Genomic DNA, 18428 nt, shown 5'->3' with positions numbered 1-18428 from the left:
AGTGCCAGACCCGGCCAGTCGTGGCCCTCGTCTTTGTCACACACTCAAGGTCACCGTTCGGAGGTTACATGCAACGCGAATGATTGGATTGGACGGCGTATGCTACTATGATAAGTCTAGATGGACCTGCAATTAGAAAGAGGAATACGTAGTAGCGGCGACGAGCCTGTAGTGGTGCGTGGGTGGTGGGAACAGCTGTACCAGGATATGTATGGAAATTGCAAACGTCCGAGCCAGTGAGAGTGGATGCGGGGGCAATAAAACGTCGACATGTGAAGTGATGATGCTAGAACGGCATGGAGCGTCGAAGGGAATAAGCAAGATAGAACGTACAGATTGCGTGCTGGTCAGACCGGTTCAAGACTCGTCCATGCTCGATGCTGGCGATAGACTGCCGCCTATGCTCTTCTCGTACAGTTCCTCCGCCGTCGAGCCTGATACGGAGGGCGTAGTCGAAGGATAGCGCTTGCCATTGCCGTTAGGCTCGTCAGACATGGGCTCGAGGTCCGCTCTGCTCCCTTCAGACTGTGGTGCACTGTCGGAGGTCTGCGGGAGGTCGCTAGGAGCAGGGACAGGGGCTCCTGGGACTGGTTCGACGGCATAATACCAGAACTTGCTCTTCTTCTTCCCTGCAATGGCCTCGACAGCTGTCTCCGTAGGCTTTATTGCAGCTGCACCGTTGATCTTGATCTTTGCATTGTTGCCCGTGCCGTTCGCCTGTGGAGCATCGCTCGAGTGGCCACTCACAACGCTATCCTCCGTCCGTGCCCGTTTAGTTGGAGGTCCATCTAGCTGAGTGTCTGCAGGAGCTCCAAGCCGCCTTGAGCGTCGCTCCCCCCGCCAGTCGCTCCATTCGTCTTTGCCACGGTTGCCGTTAGCCCGTGTGGACCGTCGCGTGCTCGCAGCTCCCGGCCGGGAGACAGGATCGCCGAAGTCATCGAACTCGGTCTGATCCTCGTACTCATCATCCTCCTCTTCATGAGGTTGATATGCGTACTCGTCTGCGTCGTTCTGGAGGAGTCCTCAGTCAATATTAACTGCTCGCGTAGTCGGGCCGGAATACACTCACATCGCTTTCCGGGTTGTTCATGTAAGAATAATCCGGGCGGGTGGCCCGGCGGCGAGTGCGAGTCTCCCTCAATTCTGCCGACGCGATAAGGAGGTTGCGCTGTTGGATCTTCTTCTGAACACGTTGTATCCTCTGCAAAGCGAGTCCGTTAGTCACGTGGGTTACAGAACTTGCCAGCAAACGCGTCTACGCAGCTGAAACCGCGCCACAAGATCCATTCGGGCGTGTTGAAGGCGAAAAATGTGGTGCAGGCCAAAACTCACCGCTAGTTCGTTGTCTATGACCTCAACCCTGTCCTGGAGAGCCTTGAGCAATGCTAGGTGCGCAGTCTCCAGCTTCGACCTCTTTTCCCCAGCCTTCGGCTCGGATGGAGCTGCCTCCTTCACCTTTTCGAGTATGGCCATGTACTCGTCTCGGGTCGAGGCAATCGTTTGGAAAGTCGCGGTGATCTTCCATGGGTTTGTCGACATGTATACCCGGGGCGAATCTGATGTGACAAAGTGCCTGTCAGTAATTCAGCTAGATCACTTGTCAATTATAGCAGCCGCAAAGTGCCGACAGGTACGATACGCTCCTGTGCCGCACGGATGGCAAACACCACCAAATATGAAAAGTCTAGGAATCACCACCATACTCACCGTCAACAACCCAGTAACGTTTGCGTTCCTTGTCCTGACCCAGAGGAACAAGTTGTAACCGCTCTTGACTATGCGGGTCGCCAGGAGGGGGTGGAAGGGATGGCATTTCGGTCTTCTTGTGCTTGTTGTGAATTACGCCCCATGCACGGTCAATAATCGCCTTGATCTCATGACTATGACAGAGTTGTAGTTCGACGAGTTGCCGCAGAATCTTGAGCTAGACAAGAGTGGTGGGGCGATGAAACGCCAAGGGGGTGAAGTAGACAGTATTTCAGACGCACCTTGAGATCCCAATCTGCAGCGAAGAACCCATTAGGCATGTTCTGAAATGGATCCACATTCGCCCTCAATGCGTCGTCCCAGAAAACAGTCCTCTCGGGAGTTTTGAAGTACTCCTGCAGCACGCTCGCCACAGTGGACGATATCACGTCCGAGCTGGAGGGTGCGCCACGTCGGTGAAACGTGTTTTACGAGCAAATTTGCACGATGAAACCATGCGCACCTCAAATTACGCGTCCCGGGGCGCAGGTTGAGTACAAATCGCGCAAGTATCTGGGTCATAATGAGGTTTGGCTCTGGCGACAGCAGCGCATCCTCGAAGCTGTCGTATGAGCCACACAATGGTTAGTATTGGTTGTTGCGCAATCGCAGGGATATAACAAGACGTACTCCATTGGTGAATGAAACCCTTCTACCTTCGCACGCAACTGAGTAAACCTGCAGATGAAGCCATACACAAAGAGCGATTCCCAGCGGTCCGACGGATGCTTTGCATTTGAAGGCGGGCAGATATGTCCCTTCTTGTCAGAAGAAGTATCTGGCGCAGTGTGTTTCATCGTGGTTGAGGGGAACGAAGCAGGTGCATGAACAAGAAAGAGTTGCGGGGCAAGGCACGAACAGGCGCGGTGGAGGTCACGTTTATAGGACCGCCATCTCGATATTCCGTCATATCTAGGGTACAAATACGAGCCAACAGACGAGTTATCTAGCTCAACAGCAAATCTGTTTTCTTGCCGACCGGGACAGAGCACCCTTGATTTCCCAGCTTGAAGCACGCCACCCTCGAGGGACAGACGTATGAGATCCGACGCGACGTCCGTACAATTGAAGCAAGCAGATACATGGTAAACAGTTGTATGAAAAGTGAGACGCGTTACCCTGGCCCAACCTACGGGAAAGTTGCGTAAGGACAGAAGGGTGAGAACCACGACACGAACACACCTTAGGAATATCGTGGTGCTCGCTAAGAGCCTCAAGTTTCGCATTGAACTCATTGACCCTATCTTTATGACTCTTGTTCGCGAGCCTGGCCACCTTCTCGGCGAGCTGAGATGCGATTTCAGTACTGAGGCGCGCCACATAATGGGAGTACATACCCTCTTCTTCTGCACCTCCTCAAACCGCCTCTCTGCCGCCGTCTTACGGTCACTGGTGCTGCTACCAGCTATCGCAGGTGAGCTGCGACCACTGCCAGCTGGTGATGCAGCCTTCGCCTCATCCTCCTGAATAGCACGTTCCAACGCTTTCACGCGATCCTCGTCGGGAGAAGCAGCCTTCTCCTTGCTCTTCGACTTGGATTTCTTCTTCCTGCGCAGTCGTCAGGGCAGGCCACATACAATACCGAACTATACAACTCACTTCTTTACTATGCCTCCCTCGGTGACTCCTCCCTTGAGTTTGAGGGAGCCTCCGGGCCGGAAGTCGTACTCCGAGGACATTGCCCGCTGAGCGTGGTGGCCGTTCAAGTCATGAAGGCGTTGCGTCACGCGTCACGCTGACGGTGCGCAGAAGACGTGACGCCCTCAGGCTGGGGAGACGCCTTCGACACCTCCGAGTCGCGCGCTGCGTCGCATCCGTCGCCTCTTGTCTCCCCTCATCCTCGGCCGCTCTGCTGCATCCCTCCTCAACGAATCCGCGTGCGACGACCGCCACGACTCTCTGTGCTTTATTGAATGACCCTGTGAAGTAATATTTGGGGGATCACCATGGCCGTCCTTTCGCTCGCACCGCTGCATTTTATATCCTCAATACCTCCTGCAACCCGCGCCATCACCGCTGCCACTGTAGTCTTCTCGCTGCTCTACTATTTCCTGGTATGGACTGGAGATGAGAAGTTCTCAGCCCCATATCTGGTCCTCGTGCCGGGTTCAAGCTTGTTCTATCCGTGGACACTCCTCACGTCCGCGTTCGTGGAGACTACCATCATAGAGGTAAGCCCCATGCGTCCAGGTATTATGTGCACCTCTCACGGATGTCCAGCTTGCTTTCACTCTTCTTGTTATCCCCGCCTCTTTGCGCTACTTGGAGCGACTATGGGGAGCGGTTGAGACAATCAAGTTCGTTGTTGTGACGATTGTCGCCTCAAACATCATTGCTTTCGTGGTGAATTGGCTGGAGTATATGGTGTTCGGCAACCCCGTGTTCTTGTACGTACCCAACCTTGCTCCGTCTAGCAGATGCATATCTGATTGTTGGCTCGTATCAGGTACGGTCAGCAATATCATGGACAGATGGCGCTTCAAATTGGGGTGCTCGTCGCGTTCACCCAGCTTATCCCTGAGCATCAAGTGCAGGTCATGGGTGTCATCAAGGCTCGTGTTAAGGTCAGCTCAAACTCAATGCATGCGTCAGGTTGCGTACTGACTTCTGTTGATGTTGGGTTCTAGACGCTTCCTATGGCCTACGTGACATTCTCGACTGTCATGTGTATCATAGGGTTTCAATGTCCCTTCATTGTGATACAGTTTGGATGGCTCGTATCGTACATCTGGCTTCGCTTCTACAAGAAGAATACTGGGGACGTATTAAGTGGCGGGCCAGCATATGGTGATCGGAGCGAGACGTTCGCATTCGTGAGCTGGTTTCCTCCACTGATTCAGTGAGTCACGCAATCATTCTACGGAGGACCAGCGCTCAAACATGCGCGTAGCGGGCCTATGACCATTCTGTCGAACACCGCGTATACTGTTGCCACCAAGTTCCACTTGATTCCCTCGGGCGGTGTGGATGTTGAAGCGGGAGGCTACAGCCAATTACCTGGGGGCGCGCGTGCAGAAGCAGAGCGAAGACGGTCAGTCATGAGGCATGCTTGTGTCAATCATATACTCACTCTTCCTGTAGAGCGATGGCACTGAAGGCTCTTGACCAACGCGTTGCTTCCGCATCCCCGGCACCGCAACGTGCTTCGAACGGATCCGCTGCACCCCCTCGCCCTGGACCATCCTCCTCCGCAGCAGCTCCGGCCCCGCAACCAACCCCTGGCGAAGAGCCCTCCAAAGACATCGCGGAAAGCGGACAAGAAGCACAGTGACCCAAATCCTACTATCCCATCTGAAGTGATTACTTGCACCTTACATCTTCCTCGTGTGTATGTACGAGCGCCTAATGGACCAAAACGCGTCGCATCGCGTCACTATACGTGTGTTTGCATGTCTTGCATAGAGATTCTCGGTTGTACGCGAGCTTCTTAGTTTAACGACCTTGGTGCCCCTTTGCCCCTTACTGAGCACCGAACGTCTGTGCAACAGCAAGCCAGGGAGACGCCTCCCCTAGGCGCTACTTCATGCGCTGTCCCAAAATGGCCGCCCATAGGCTTGAGGTTGGTTACCTGAACACCATCGAGATGTTTCGCCGGCCGTCCTCTGCCTCAGTCGGTTTGCCGACGTCCCCCGAACATTCACTTTATGATGGTCTTCACAATGGTCACGCTCACTCTGTCACTCCGAAACGGCCCCCAACCAAACTCGCTGACACTACCCTGCGACGACCATCGGCCCGCTCTGCCTCCTCCTCTCAGAAGCTGGATGTCCTCGCCAACCTCAGCGACGTTGACCCCGATGAACTATTTACCAGGCATACCGTGTCCGAGGTGAAGACGGTGCAGCAGCGTTTGAGGTAATGAGATCTACACGAAGTGGTACGGGCAGTAGTCAATTGTGCTATCCAGGGCAGATGCGGACGCGAAGCAAGAGGAGCTTAGACTCATGGTTGGGTGCGTGACACTGTTGCGTCAGGTTCATCGGAACGTTCAGAGGTGTCATGAAAGCGCAGGGAACGCTACCGTGATCTACTGCAAGCATCGACGTCAATACTCGGACTTGCGAAGTCATCCAAACATGTCCTAGAGGCATTAGACGAGATGCGGGATACTGTCCATGCGATCAGTCCCGTCCGCGCACCAAAACGCGCCGCTACGGGCGAAGGTACGTGGTTCATTTTATCCTGAATTGTGCTCGCCCTCATGTTCTAGAGGCAGACAAGCACCTACACGCATTGCAGTCCTTGTCAGCCCATGTGAAACTTTTACTTGATGCTCCAGAACACCTGTGGCGGTTGATGGAGAAGAAAGCGTACTTGAAAGCGGCATGGCTCTTTCTACTGGCGCGAGTTGTACATCGTGCGCTGTCGCAGGAGGAGGATGACCAGAGTTGGCAAGCGTATGGAATCGACGTAATGGTATGTTCCTACCTACCGCTGCTACTGTTTAAGACATTCATGCTCCCATAGGACCAGATGCCTCTGGTGCAACGCCAGTGGGACACAATTACTCCTTTCCGGTCTCAGATATCTCACAGGGCGACATTGTCACTGCGAGAGGCGACTAGCTCTCCAGGGGTTCGTGCCACTATCCTTCTCATGCTATGTTGTCATTGATTCTTCTCAACCGTAGGAAGTCTGCGCGACTTTACTCACCCTGCATCTTCTGGAGTCCAGGCCACTACCCGAAACGCTCGTAATCTACCTGGCACAGCGCACCAAGACCCTCTCTAGCATGCTCACGCGGAATGCGTCAACCTCCGCCAACGGCGACGCCAAGTCAAACGGCAAGGGTCTACACCGGCCGCGGAAAGTGGCCGTCCGAGAGACGAAGCAAAAAGCCCAAGCTGTCCTCGACGCCATCTCTCGAACCGTTAGCACCGCGAGAACCACGTTTGCTGATGGCAACTCCCCTTCGTTAATGAAGTTGGCATTGCAGTTCTTCCAGACTCCAACCGACAATCCCGAAACACTTCCACCGGAGTTGCAGCTCACGACGCAAACACTTCTGACGTCATTGCCTTCGTCCAGCCACTTCGCATTACTTCCCCAAAGTATTCGCACTTACAAGCCTTACATTGATGGTGCGGCCGTTACTACCCTCACCCTCCTTCCCCAACTCCGCGACAAGCTTGAAAGTTGGTTCAAGAAGGCTGTACAAGATGCGAGGGGTGCCGTCACCGACTGGTTCTCCGATCTCAGCAGTGTTAGAGAGGTTTGGGAGGTTCGGAATACCTTGCTAGCGTGGTTGGACGCAACGGAGGGTCTGGAGTCCCCCGAGCGACTGCAGCTGCAGTTGTTCATCAATGAGGCTTGTCAGCATCGGGCTACTTCTGTCTGGAACGGCGCGTTGGATGGTCTGGATTCCTCGTTTCGGAATGTCATTGCTTCCGCGACGACGGCCGTGGAGAGCGAGCCGGGTATGCATCCATATGGTGCGTCAATCATTCCCTGTCCGTGTTCATCTATTGACAGCCAATCGACACAGATGTTCAGCCTATCGAGCACTTGTTCCACCCACCCTCACTACCTACTATGCTGCAGAGCAGCGCTCACAGCAACACAGCTGCCGCTCAGTTCATGAAGTACAAGTCATCCTTGCGCCAACAGCTCAATGGTCGGACACCTTTGCTCGAAAAGATTCTTTCGACACTAGAATGCCATGCCTCAGAGCTACATCAGGACCTCGCGACCATGCTCACGTCGGACAGGAGCAGCAGGTGAGACCCCTTACACTTCCTTCGCTCGCGTAGCGTTAATTCGCTGTCATGTAGCGACGTGATTGAACGCATGTCTAGTTCCTACCGTGCCGATGCGGAGGCCCTAGGTGAGAAGATCTGTGACGTTCTCGATCACGCGGCAGCCAATGAAGGCAGGTGCATCCGGTTTACGGTCATCGCAAAGTTCTGACGAATCGTCACCCCGATTAGGTTCCTCATCCACGCGCTCCGTTCTGGTTGCGAGGGTATGCCAAGAGCTGGCCTCGTCATCAGACTTCTTCGTGCGTGTTGGATGTGGTCCAACGTCTGTGGAAGGTAGGTCACCTGATTGCTCTAAGGGCCACAATTCTCATTGCCCACGTAGCATTCCGACAACGCCTGAGTAGCTTGCACTTGAAGTTGATGGAGGGCTGGCAGGAAAACACCGTCGCCCGCATCTTTGAGGATTATATTGGAGGTCGGATGGCCCAGGATTCCGCTCGTCGCACAACCATAGGTATGAAGCAGTGCTTGTTATCGGTGCAGTGCTGACTTTGTACTAGGTGACTCTGTTGTATCAAGCATCCCATCGCCCACTCTCCTCCAAGCACTGCTATCGTTATCATCCGAGATGCAACGCCTTGGTGTATGTCTCGAGGATGATCGTCGACAAGAACAGGCAGGCTCCGCACTGCGACGCTTCATCACTACCTACCTTGACCGGTTACCGTCGGGACCTGCCACCCTTCCTTCCACTGACTTACAACAGTTACGGGACCTTGCCTTCCTGCAGAGGCTACAACAATACTGGGGTGATGACAATGCAGGGTTGTCGGACTATATCGACCAGTGTATCTCGCAGCGCAGAGAGGTAAGTGATCTCGTCCCACGTTGAGGTCATTTACTCATCCACGATAGGTCTTAACGGACCACAATGCTCCGCCGCAGTCTGATCTGATCAATATTACACGGGACTACTTGTCACGGACGCAAATCCTGCTGGCCGGCCTATTACCCTCTCATCCATTGCGAGGTTCCCAACACACCCCTCCGCCCAAGGCCGAAAAGCCGTCAACCTTATTGCTTTATGGAACACCCTCTGTCGAACAACGGTTCGAGCCTGCATTGGAACTCATCAAACCACCACAGCGCTTCGGCTTGCTTCTCGTCGGAGGTGCGACGATCCGCTAGACATACCTGTACTCCTCGGATATATCCAATCACGTCCCCACGCGTACGAATGCATTTGTGCTCGTGAGATGCTTTCGTTTCTGACCTTCTTCTGCCATCAACTTCTCTGCGCTCGCGGCAATATTCACATATGACCGTCCTACGAGCGTGGTGCTACCAGTGTGGCTTGCAACACTGCACCGGGTTCCCGATGGTTACCTGACTTCGCATGAGAACGGACAAGATGGGTTCGTGTGCCACCGCCAGAAAGCCAATTTGAAGCTAAAACTGCCGTGCTCATTGGCTTGTAGCAAACGTGTGCAAAATAGCTTACATATCAGCAACGTTCCGACGAGGCGAAACCGCGCACGATTGTTCACTTGTTCCGTCTTCCGGAACTGTCCCCCCAAATGTCAGATCTGTGATCGACGGCTGATTCTGGGCGGGGCACCGCCAATACCACAGGCTGTGATCATGTCAAGCCAGTGCGTCAACGATATCACAGAGCAGGCAGCAACACATCGCGCTTCTGGCGTTCCTTCGCTCCTGTGCTCCCTATGAAGGGACCTGCGGCGTGCGCCCGGACTCTCTGAGCATCTTCTTGTCCCAGCTGGGCTGGCCTCACGCTCCTTACTCCCCAGCCACACCCTTTCACTCGCGAAGACGGGAAGACGAGGCATCCACCAGAGTTGATCTCTGGACAAGTTGAATACGACGAGTTACGGGTTGCCGGGGTAACGGCTACGACGCGACGACTGGATCCTGCCCAGCCGTGTAATGACTTTGAACGGTGCGCAGCTCGTTGGCACGATCGGGTACACAGTCTGTATGCTAACCTGTATCGCGGTGTCATCGCAGAAACGCCGCCGCCGGACTTGAGGGGTTTAGCCCCCGTATTCTTCGCCATCCACCTTGCTGGCGGACATATCGGACTGCCGATCCTTGTTGCAACATTCTGTATCTCGAAAACCGCCAAGAGGCACCCTACTGTCGTTAACTTCTGTGTTGTATGGATATTGTACTCTATTGTTTACTGTCTCCTGTGAGTCCGCCTTGCCCGTCGATGTCCGTCAAGATACTCATGTGCTGCAGTATATACGGCGGAGAGAATTGGTTGGACAATCCGCCGCCTGGGTTGTGTTTGACCCAAGCAGCTATGAACTATGCTGCCCCTCCAATGTGCGTTCATCAGGGTGTCCTGCTACTCCACAACTGACGGGAACCCAGGGCTGTTGTCGCCGGTTTGGAGGTTGTGCTTCAGGTACGTGAAGTATCTTGCTCGAATGCGAGTCGCACGCACATGATTGATGTCCATCCCCATAGATATGGAGCACGTTCGTCGAGCCATGGAAGGAAGCCCGTCTTGCGAACGTCCCACAGTGGTTGAAGATGCTTGCTGTACGTGTCTGACGGCTCTAATGTACGCCTCTCGTATCTTCTGACTCTACGCACGAATGGCAGATCATAGCTCCACCATACTTGACATTCATCGCATTTGCCATCCCAGCTGCCTACGTACGTCTCTCGCCAGTGCACAGTCAACACAGTCGCTGGTCCTTACGCGCATCCGATAGGTCGGACACCAGAGCCCGCACTGGGTGCAAGTCAAGAACGGCTTATACTGCGGCCTGATGCAGGGGCGATTGTGAGTAGTCTGGTCGGCTGTCCACGGAAGTTATGTCAACTCCTCGTTTTCAGCGAGATGTATGCCGTGCCTATCTTTTGTGGCATCTTCTTACTCCTCATTATTGGATTCGAATGTACGTGCACGATTCTTTGCAGTCAGCACCGACATCTAACTAGCTGCCTGACAGTGGCGACTATCGTCAGAATCATTCGTGGACGGCAGATCATCAAGAGGGACTTTCCGCTGTGCAATGCGAAGAGACCTTCACTTTCGCCATGGTGCAGGGTATGTGCACCCTTACTTGGCGTAATTGACTAATGCTAACGAGTAACGTAGGCCGCCCTATTCCTCATATACGCCACCTTGGCTCTTGGGTATGTCCTCAGTCCCTTGTTCCGCCGGATGTCAACCAACAAAGAGACAGTGCTTGCATTATGGACCTCAAACAGGATCCGAGTACTTTCGGATACATGATCCAGGCCGCACTTCCCCTGGCTGCATGCCTGGTGTTCGGACTGCAGAAGGTGCATTAGTTCTCTGTTGCTTTGGGTCTGGTGTTGATCTCGTATACTCAGGATGTCGCCTTGACGTGGTTCTTCTGGAACCGAAGACCAAGATGGGATCCCGAGGACAAGATTTGGGCCTCCGTGGATTCCCAACGGGTCGTCCGTTCACTTTCCATCATCTCCTCCTCGACGATCGAGTCCACGACTCCTATAGCAACGCACCCCTCATCTTCCATCGTCTGACGGCGGAAAGACCTGCGAAAGGAGCTTGACGACACAACAACTGGGACGCACGGCGCGCCAGTTATGAAACGGTCACCCACGGATCTTCAATCGGGAGACGAGTCGTTTCATTCGTATCGCCGCCCAAGCGGTCATATCACAGCATGCCGCATCGTCCTCACGGCGGCCCAAGTATCGCGATGCCGCCGGAGGCTCGGGAGGCCAAGTGTTGATGCGCAGACAAGTCCACTTTGGTCTCGCCAGTGTTCGGCCAAGGAGCGCGGAATGGGTCCGAGAAAGAAAGAGTGATAAATAGTCCCCGTATGTATACAAGCACACATGTCATGTCCAGCGGCCTGCGAAGCCGTGCATCATGCGCCACCCCTGTATGGTTCGTGAGCAATGGTTGGCGAATAGATGATGGATGCACGTACACAAGGATATTGTTGCTGTGTGACAGGTGAGCACAAGAAGAGATAACTATGTTATATGAGACGTACATTGGGATGTGGATGAGCTTGACGAAGTAACCAATGAAGCCCATGACCGCGAACCCAATAGCGACTGCCTTGGAGATCTGCACAAATTCTGCATGGTCTGTGAGGTATCCATACGCAATCCGACCGTTTGTGGGGCGCACCTTTGTGTGACGGCTTCGTACACCGGGTGAGGAACTGCAGGTGCGTTGAGGGGGCCATCATGTCATGCGTCTAGAGTATCACGGACCTGGTTTCCGTCACGGATGAACTGCTGGGGAATGTCGACGAACTCCTTGAGCTTCTCAGACATGTTGCAGAGCGAGACAAGTGAGGGTGCAGAGGGTACTTTTAGTGGGTAGAAGGAAAGAGCTGCTGGCAGTCGTGGCTCAGGCTGGCCACCAGTCGACGTGTAACTCCTTCGATCACGAGACCATTCTGGCGACTTGCAAACAGACGCCCACAGGCCCCGTAGACTCTCTCCTCGCCTTCATCTCGACGGCCCTGCCCTCGTTGGCTGTTTTGCTGTGAACTGCTGGCGGATGCGCAGGTGAGCTACATAAGAGCTATGTTATCGTATACTGACTGATAATAAAATAGTATTGTATGAATGTTCGGGTGGAGGGCTTTCGCAAGAGGCAGACATATCATTTCCCGTCTTCCACTTTCGCCTCTACACCGCCGCACCTTCACGAATGCCGCACCAAGTCATAGAGTTCTTCCTAGAAGGCATGAGCTCGAACAGGCCGCGCACGATGAAGCTCCATCACAGAAGTTTTGCCGGGAGGTGGAAAAGCTCCATCGTTCGGTCCTTCAGAGTCCAAGTGCTCCTCCGGCTGCCCTCTCTCGGTTCAAGAGAAATACAATTGATCTCCCCAGAGGCTCACTCTTAGGGGAGTCTTCCACGATACTACTCCGCGACGTCGCTGCAACCCTGGCACGATCCACGAATCCCCCAGACCGGACCCAACTGAGAAGCCTTCTCCGGACCATTGCGGAGCTGGAGGCTGTAGATATCACTCGGTATGTCGCGACGACTCTCGATCAGCTGCTTGAAAGCGAGGACATCAACACGGCCATGAAGTTCGTATCGACCGTGAGCAGGATGGCGGAGCTTCGAAGCATGGACCCACTCTCGTTATGGCACAGGCTACTCGAACATGCTGCCGAACGACGAAACGAGTACATCATTCCATTCATCTTCAAGAACATGAAGGAATTTGGTGTTCAGGTGGAAAGTCGCACGGTGAAGGCCATCATATCCGCACTCTTTCGTGGGTCACCTCCTCACTCTTCGCCTCCCCCTTCCTACTCGACGATGAAACACATTATCAACCTGCTGGCTCCCGCGGCTTTGCCCTACGACCCTGAGGTCGCCGCCATCATCGTTGACGGGTATACACAGTGTGGACAGAAGGTTTTGGCCGACCTGGTCGAGTCGTCGTACGCCTCGTCAGTCTCTGTCTCCAACATCCATATGGACGTCAGCGTGGAGCGCATGCATGAGCTGATATTCGTGCAGGCTGAGGCAGGCCACAGAAGCGCTGTTGTACGGTTAGTGCGGCGCTTCTTGGAGGTAGGACTGCAACCTTCCGACGAGACGTTGCTGGCCGCTATGGGTACCAACCTTACTCCGTGGAACTTGAGAGATTGGAGGAAGATCTTGGGCTACCGCGGCAGCGCCGATGTTTCGGCCAAGGTCTTCGCCGACGTCATCGAGGATGGTGACCGGGATGCGATTGTGGGCTTTTACTCGCAGGAGCTTCTCGATGGCATTCACTCGAACGAAATGTTACACCTCCTCCTCAAGTCCTTCCTGTCGTCCGGTATCCGGCGGCCTTCAGATGACGCCATTGCAGAAGCTCTGCGCTTCTACAATGACTATGTCGCACGATGTCGCGTCCCATCACCAGCTACCGAGACTGCCCAGACAATTTCTCCTTCCTCAGACGAAAGCACGACTCCTGTTCCGTTCGAACCACCCAGCTCCAAAACCTACCAGCTGCTTCTGCGAGTCCTCACCTCCAGTGTTCGCCCTGCGCTGCATCTTCACACTGCCGTCTCGCTTGTGGAGGACATGCACGAGCTCAACGTACGCATTGACCCCCAGTCGACAGCCAGCGTTCTCGTCCTCCTCATGCGTTCCTCGCCGACTCCCGTAGAGGCCATGCAGATGTACCGCTTCATCAGCACCCCCGCCCACACGAGCGATGCCCCCGTCCTCGACGAAGAAGGCTACGCTGCGGTCCTCCACACATTCTGTAACCTCAAGAATTGGTCCAACGGCATTCCCTCCGTGCGCCAATACTTCGAGATCGTCGCCGACATGCGCCGTCAAGGCATTCCGATCACTCCCAAGATCTACACGGTCATCCTCAGGCAGCTCGCAGATCTCGCGACGGCCGCGTCTGCAGCGTCTGACCGGCGCCGCGACAGCGATAACGTCGCTGCTCTCGAGGTCCGCAAGTCGATCGCGAAGACACTCAAGCTCGTCCACAACCAGCTCACGGTCAACACCGAGTTCACGCCCGATACGCCGCTCTGGAACCAGCTCATGGACGCGTACCAGCGCGCGGGCTGCTTCACGGAGGCGCTGAGCATCTGGCACAAGCAGTTCGCCCTAGGCCAGTTCAACCACGCGTCCGTCAGCATCATCGTCGACGCGTGCGCGTACCACCAAGCGTACGACGTGGCGGTCCGCATCTACACCGCGCTCAACGACATCGGGTTCGGCATGAACACGCGGAATTGGAACACGTTCTTGGAGTGTCTCTGCCGGTTGGACAAGCTCGATGAGGCGATGAAGGTTCTGTGTCTGGAGATGAACGGGAGGGACGACGGGGTAGCGCCCGACGAGGAGTCCGTCCGCATTCTGATGAAGTTCGCAGCGAGGAAGAACCAGGAGGCGGAGGTGCGATCTAGGGTGAAGCGGTTCTTGCCGAAGTTGTACTGGTCTTTGCCGAATGACCTGCGTTGAGGAGATGGCTGCGTGTGGGTGTATAGAGTGTATGTGTTGCGTGCTAGGTAGACTATGATATGCAAGGTATAATACAAATGCGTGCGCGGTTGAACAGTACGCGAGGGGGCCGGGCGATCTAGTAGAGTAGAGAGCCCACTAACTAAGGTATGTCGTCGTCCTGTATCTAGTAGCAATGTTCAGTGTGAAGCGGTCTCTTCTACAGAAGGGCAATCGCACTATAGACGTCCATCAGTATCTTCAGACATTGTCTGACAACCGTTGAAACTTACGATCAGATGAGTGTCTCCATAAGCATCGTCGATGCGGGAGACAGTTGGCCAGAACTTTCTCTCGAGGAGCCCGGGCACGGGGTAAGCGGCGGTTTGGCGAGAGTAGGGACTACGAGCCAGTCAGTCCATCGTGTAGACAGCATGATGACTAAGTTTACCGGTTCCACTCCTCCTCGGGCAGGGTGATGACGGAAAGGGGGTGGGGGGCGTTTTTGAGGAGGTTGTTGTCCTTGGGCTGCTTGCCCGTGATGATGTCCTCCGCTTCCTTGCGAATTTGGATCATAGCGTCGCAGAACCTTCGGAGATATGTGAGCTCTTGCGACGGCATAGCACTGTGGAGTATGTATGCGTACCTATCGATCTCCTCCAGGGTCTCCGACTCGGTCGGCTCAATCAGCATGCACGTCGAGATAGGCCATGAGCAAGTAGGCGGATGGAAGCCGTAGTCCTGGAGGCGCTTGGCGAAGTCATTGACCTTTAGACCAGCAGCCTTGTCGAACTCGGCGAGGTCAATCAAAAGCTCGTGAGCGACACGATCCTTGCCGTTCTTGTAGCGGAGGGTATAGTGTTCGGAGAGACGGTGAGCGATGTAGTTTGCGTTAAGCAATGCAACTTTCGAGGCGTCCGAGAGACCCGCGCCACCAAGCATCTTGATGTACGCCCAGGAGATGGTGAGAATGGATGCGCTACCATATGGTGCCGCGGCGACAGCATCAATGGCCTTGTCGCCACCGGTCTCGATAAGAGGATGAGAAGGGAGGAAAGGTGCGAGGTGCTCTGCGGCACAAATGGGACTAAGAAACGCTCATCAATAGCCTGAAGGGTCCGAACCGGGGTATATGCACTCACCCGACACCAGGACCACCTCCACCATGAGGACTGCAGTACCATATGAGCATGTGATGCCGAAGGTAAACATAAATGTGATGACTTACATGGCGAAGGTCTTGTGCAGGTTCATGTGGCAGACATCTCCACCGCAGATAGCGGGGTTCGTCAGACCGACCTGAGCGTTGAGGTTGGCACCGTCAAGGTATACTTGACCGCCGTTATCGTGAATAATCTTGCAAGCCTAGATTTGTTGCGTCAGCAGAGCTGATAATCGGGATACACATGCATCTTACGTCCTGGACACCATCCTCGAAGACACCAAAGGTCGAGGGGTATGTGATCTATCAGACCAAACTGTTAGCGTCGTCGAACGTACGAGCAGCGTGAGTACTTACCATGAAGGCAGCGAGGTTATCCTTATACTTCTCGGCCTTCGAGCGCAGGTCCTCCAAGTCGAGGTTGCCATCGGCATGTGTCTTCACGGGGACGACCTTGAGGCCTGCCATAACCGCCGACTGTCCAAGTCGTGAGCGAGATTGTGGGATAAGGTGTCAAGATTATACTCACCGCCGGGTTCGTGCCGTGGGCACTGACAGGAATGAGGCAAATGTTGCGGTGACTCTCACCGCGCGATTCGTGGTAGGCCCTGATAACTGAAAGACCGGCGTATTCGCCAGCAGCACCGGAATTAGGCTGCAGAGAGCACGCAGCGAACCCAGTGATCTTGCAGAGGTCAGACTCAAGCTCCTGTAACGCGGTTAGCGAACCCAAGCTGTCACACGAGGTCAGGGCTTGCCTTGATGAGCTCCAGATATCCCTTGGCTTGGTCCTTGGGTACGAATGGGTGAACCGAGCTGAACTCGGGCCAAGTCAAGGGAATCATGCTGCTTGTGCTGTTCAACTTCATCGTGCAGCTGCCGAGGGGGATCATGGCGTGGTTGAGGCCCAGGTCCTTCGACTGGAGGTGGTAGATGTATCGAAGCATCTCCGTCTCAGAGTGGTGGGAGTTGAATACCGGGTGCGGGAGGAACTGTGAGGTGCGACGAAGACCTTCGGGGATGGTAAGAGTTTCTGGCGGCGAGAGGTCGCTGAGCGAGACGGAGCCCTTCGATGCAGCAGAGGCGAAGACGTTGATCAACGCCACAACATCTTCCGCCCCGACGCTCTCGTCCAAGGTCAATCCAACGTGCTTGTCGTCGATCCTGCGCAGATTGATACCGGCTGCAAGGGCAGCAGCGTGAACCGCCTCCGCATCCTTCGCCGCACCGGACACGTTCACGGTGAGAGTGTCGAAGAACTGCGTGTTGATGACCTTGTAACCAAAGCTCTCGACCGTGGACTTAATGATCTGCGTCAGTCCGTGCACCTTCTGGGCAATGCGCTGCAGGTTGACAGGGCCGTGGTAAACTGCATACATTGCTGCCATGTTGGCCAGAAGCGCTTGGCTGGTACAGATGTTACTGGTGGCCTTCTCGCGACGAATATGCTGTTCACGCGCTATTGCGCTGTCAGAACCAGATACCAAGGATGTTTGCACTCAAACTCACTTTGCAACGCGAGACGGTATGCCGGGTTTCCTTGCACATCACGGCTGCGACCGATAAGACGACCAGGCATCTTGCGCTTGAGTTTGTCTGTGACCGCGAAGAATGCCGCATGAGGACCGCCATAACCAGCAGGGACGCCAAATCGTGCAGAGTTGCCAAGGACGATGTCGGCACCCCATTCACCTGGCGGCTTAAGCATAGTAAGCGCCAGGAGATCAGTAGCGCACACCAGCAGCGCGCCAGCTGAGTGAACAGAATCTGCCAAGCCGGAAAAGTCCTTGACAGCTCCATTCACATCCGGGTACTGGACGAGAACACCGCAAAGGTCCGATCGGAGCGCATCGTCGTTGAGGTCCTTCAACGCATCGCCTATGACCAGCTTGATACCGAAACCCTTGGAGCGAGTCCTAAGAACGGCGATGGTCTGGGGTGCGACACCGCTGTCAACGAAGAATGTGTGCTTCTTGCCGTTTGAACCTGTGAATGCCATGACCATGCCTTCGGCGGCCGCCGTTGCCTCATCCAGGAGAGACGCGTTGGCGATTTCCATGGATGTCAATGACATCACCATCGTCTGGAAGTTGACGAGGGATTCCAGACGACCTGTAAACCGGTCAATTACCGCGCAATATGATCGAACGCGAGTACTGTGTACCTTGAGAAATCTCCGGCTGATAAGGCGTGTACGGGGTGTACCAAGCAGGGCTCTCAGTGATCTAGCGTGCCATCCAGTTCAACTCATGCGCATTGATATTGAAAGCTAAGGACAACGTACGTTCCGCAGAATGACCGGGGGCACGACCGCATTGTGGTAGCCCATACCAATATAGCTCTTGAAGGGCTTGTTCGCCTGGCCCAACTCCTTGGCCCTCCGCAAGAGTTCTGACTCACTGAGGGCAGGAATGGTCTCGTTGCTCACGGCATTGGTCGCGGACCTGATCTTTTCGGGCACAGTGTCCGCGACGAAGGCGTCCATGGAGTCGTAACCGAGCTTGGCGAGCATATGCGCGACCTCGCTGTCATCCGGACCAAGGTGACGGTCTCCGAAGGTGTCTAGGGGCGCGAAGAGGGACGGCGGTGCCTTGGCAGTTGCGAGGCCGCGCGACAGGACGCGGGGACACATGGGGCGGGCATGGTGGGCGAAGTGTCTCGCGAGGGCGGAGACGTTGCGGGGGACCGCCATGGGCGGGTGAGGGACACCGAGCGACCCGGTATGTGGAGAGGAGAGATGAAGAGGAGAGCTGGGGAGGGCTGGGGTGGGGGGCAGGCCATTTTGAAGATGGTGTATTCACCGAGCCATTCACCGAGTAAAAGCAGGTGCTTATCGTCCAACCCGTCCTCCTCACATTTTACATACT

At 54.9% G+C, this 18428-nt stretch overlaps 8 protein-coding genes across 8 annotated transcripts; 4 read left to right on the top strand and 4 right to left on the bottom strand.

Moving 5' to 3' along the window:
* Positions 1 to 59: 59 nt before the first annotated feature.
* On the bottom strand, positions 60 to 2585 carry L226DRAFT_528548 (uncharacterized protein). The gene is made up of 7 exons (XM_067679396.1): positions 2377 to 2585; positions 2210 to 2308; positions 1989 to 2142; positions 1708 to 1924; positions 1333 to 1556; positions 1070 to 1201; positions 60 to 1011 (listed from the first exon to the last, which is right to left on the bottom strand). The coding sequence occupies exons 1-7, from the start codon at positions 2541 to 2543 to the stop codon at positions 358 to 360; spliced, it is 1647 nt and encodes a 548-aa protein (XP_067542952.1). The 5' UTR covers positions 2544 to 2585; the 3' UTR covers positions 60 to 357.
* Positions 2586 to 2633: 48 nt separating this feature from the next.
* Positions 2634 to 3425, bottom strand: L226DRAFT_607510 (DUF1754-domain-containing protein; the record flags this gene model as incomplete). Its single annotated transcript, XM_067685815.1, has 4 exons — positions 2634 to 2875; positions 2929 to 3033; positions 3084 to 3294; positions 3346 to 3425. The coding sequence occupies 4 exons, from the start codon at positions 3423 to 3425 to the stop codon at positions 2861 to 2863; spliced, it is 411 nt and encodes a 136-aa protein (XP_067542951.1). The 3' UTR covers positions 2634 to 2860.
* A 109-nt stretch (positions 3426 to 3534) lies between these two features.
* On the top strand, positions 3535 to 5206 carry L226DRAFT_528547 (eukaryotic integral membrane protein). Its single transcript, XM_067679395.1, has 6 exons — positions 3535 to 3917; positions 3967 to 4133; positions 4193 to 4310; positions 4374 to 4585; positions 4637 to 4777; positions 4828 to 5206. Exons 1-6 carry the CDS (start codon positions 3693 to 3695, stop codon positions 5015 to 5017), a joined length of 1053 nt encoding a protein of 350 aa, XP_067542950.1. The 5' UTR covers positions 3535 to 3692; the 3' UTR covers positions 5018 to 5206.
* A 123-nt stretch (positions 5207 to 5329) lies between these two features.
* L226DRAFT_451387 (uncharacterized protein) lies at positions 5330 to 8633 on the top strand (the record flags this gene model as incomplete). Its single annotated transcript, XM_067675009.1, has 12 exons — positions 5330 to 5601; positions 5654 to 5698; positions 5758 to 5909; positions 5957 to 6162; positions 6214 to 6321; positions 6377 to 7178; positions 7232 to 7463; positions 7518 to 7619; positions 7648 to 7778; positions 7828 to 7944; positions 8006 to 8313; positions 8361 to 8633. The coding sequence occupies 12 exons, from the start codon at positions 5330 to 5332 to the stop codon at positions 8631 to 8633; spliced, it is 2748 nt and encodes a 915-aa protein (XP_067542949.1).
* Positions 8634 to 8964: 331 nt separating this feature from the next.
* L226DRAFT_528545 (uncharacterized protein) lies at positions 8965 to 11408 on the top strand. The gene is made up of 12 exons (XM_067679394.1): positions 8965 to 9402; positions 9471 to 9654; positions 9705 to 9791; positions 9840 to 9873; positions 9936 to 10010; positions 10074 to 10127; positions 10187 to 10257; positions 10311 to 10372; positions 10427 to 10524; positions 10576 to 10613; positions 10664 to 10763; positions 10815 to 11408. Exons 1-12 carry the CDS (start codon positions 9390 to 9392, stop codon positions 10986 to 10988), a joined length of 990 nt encoding a protein of 329 aa, XP_067542948.1. The 5' UTR covers positions 8965 to 9389; the 3' UTR covers positions 10989 to 11408.
* Positions 11247 to 11841, bottom strand: L226DRAFT_528544 (secE/sec61-gamma protein). Its single transcript, XM_067679393.1, has 5 exons — positions 11694 to 11841; positions 11608 to 11641; positions 11468 to 11555; positions 11402 to 11416; positions 11247 to 11351 (listed from the first exon to the last, which is right to left on the bottom strand). The coding sequence occupies exons 1-5, from the start codon at positions 11754 to 11756 to the stop codon at positions 11339 to 11341; spliced, it is 213 nt and encodes a 70-aa protein (XP_067542947.1). The 5' UTR covers positions 11757 to 11841; the 3' UTR covers positions 11247 to 11338.
* A 78-nt stretch (positions 11842 to 11919) lies between these two features.
* On the top strand, positions 11920 to 14539 carry L226DRAFT_607506 (uncharacterized protein). The gene is made up of 2 exons (XM_067685814.1): positions 11920 to 11993; positions 12044 to 14539. Exon 2 carries the CDS (start codon positions 12054 to 12056, stop codon positions 14418 to 14420), a length of 2367 nt encoding a protein of 788 aa, XP_067542946.1. The 5' UTR covers positions 11920 to 11993; positions 12044 to 12053; the 3' UTR covers positions 14421 to 14539.
* A 60-nt stretch (positions 14540 to 14599) lies between these two features.
* L226DRAFT_497494 (glycine dehydrogenase) lies at positions 14600 to 18253 on the bottom strand (the record flags this gene model as incomplete). Its single annotated transcript, XM_067677614.1, has 13 exons — positions 14600 to 14638; positions 14693 to 14801; positions 14851 to 14988; positions 15046 to 15486; positions 15542 to 15571; positions 15628 to 15764; positions 15817 to 15864; positions 15919 to 16038; positions 16091 to 16270; positions 16305 to 17020; positions 17071 to 17673; positions 17726 to 17786; positions 17846 to 18253. 13 exons carry the CDS (start codon positions 18251 to 18253, stop codon positions 14600 to 14602), a joined length of 3030 nt encoding a protein of 1009 aa, XP_067542945.1.
* Positions 18254 to 18428: the final 175 nt, after the last annotated feature.

This window comes from Lentinus tigrinus (assembly GCF_003813185.1).
Source record: "Lentinus tigrinus ALCF2SS1-7 unplaced genomic scaffold L226scaffold_1, whole genome shotgun sequence".
Classification (NCBI taxonomy): domain Eukaryota; kingdom Fungi; phylum Basidiomycota; class Agaricomycetes; order Polyporales; family Polyporaceae; genus Lentinus; species Lentinus tigrinus.
Note: the sequence above shows the minus strand (reverse complement) of the source record. Positions and strands in the feature narration are given on the sequence as shown.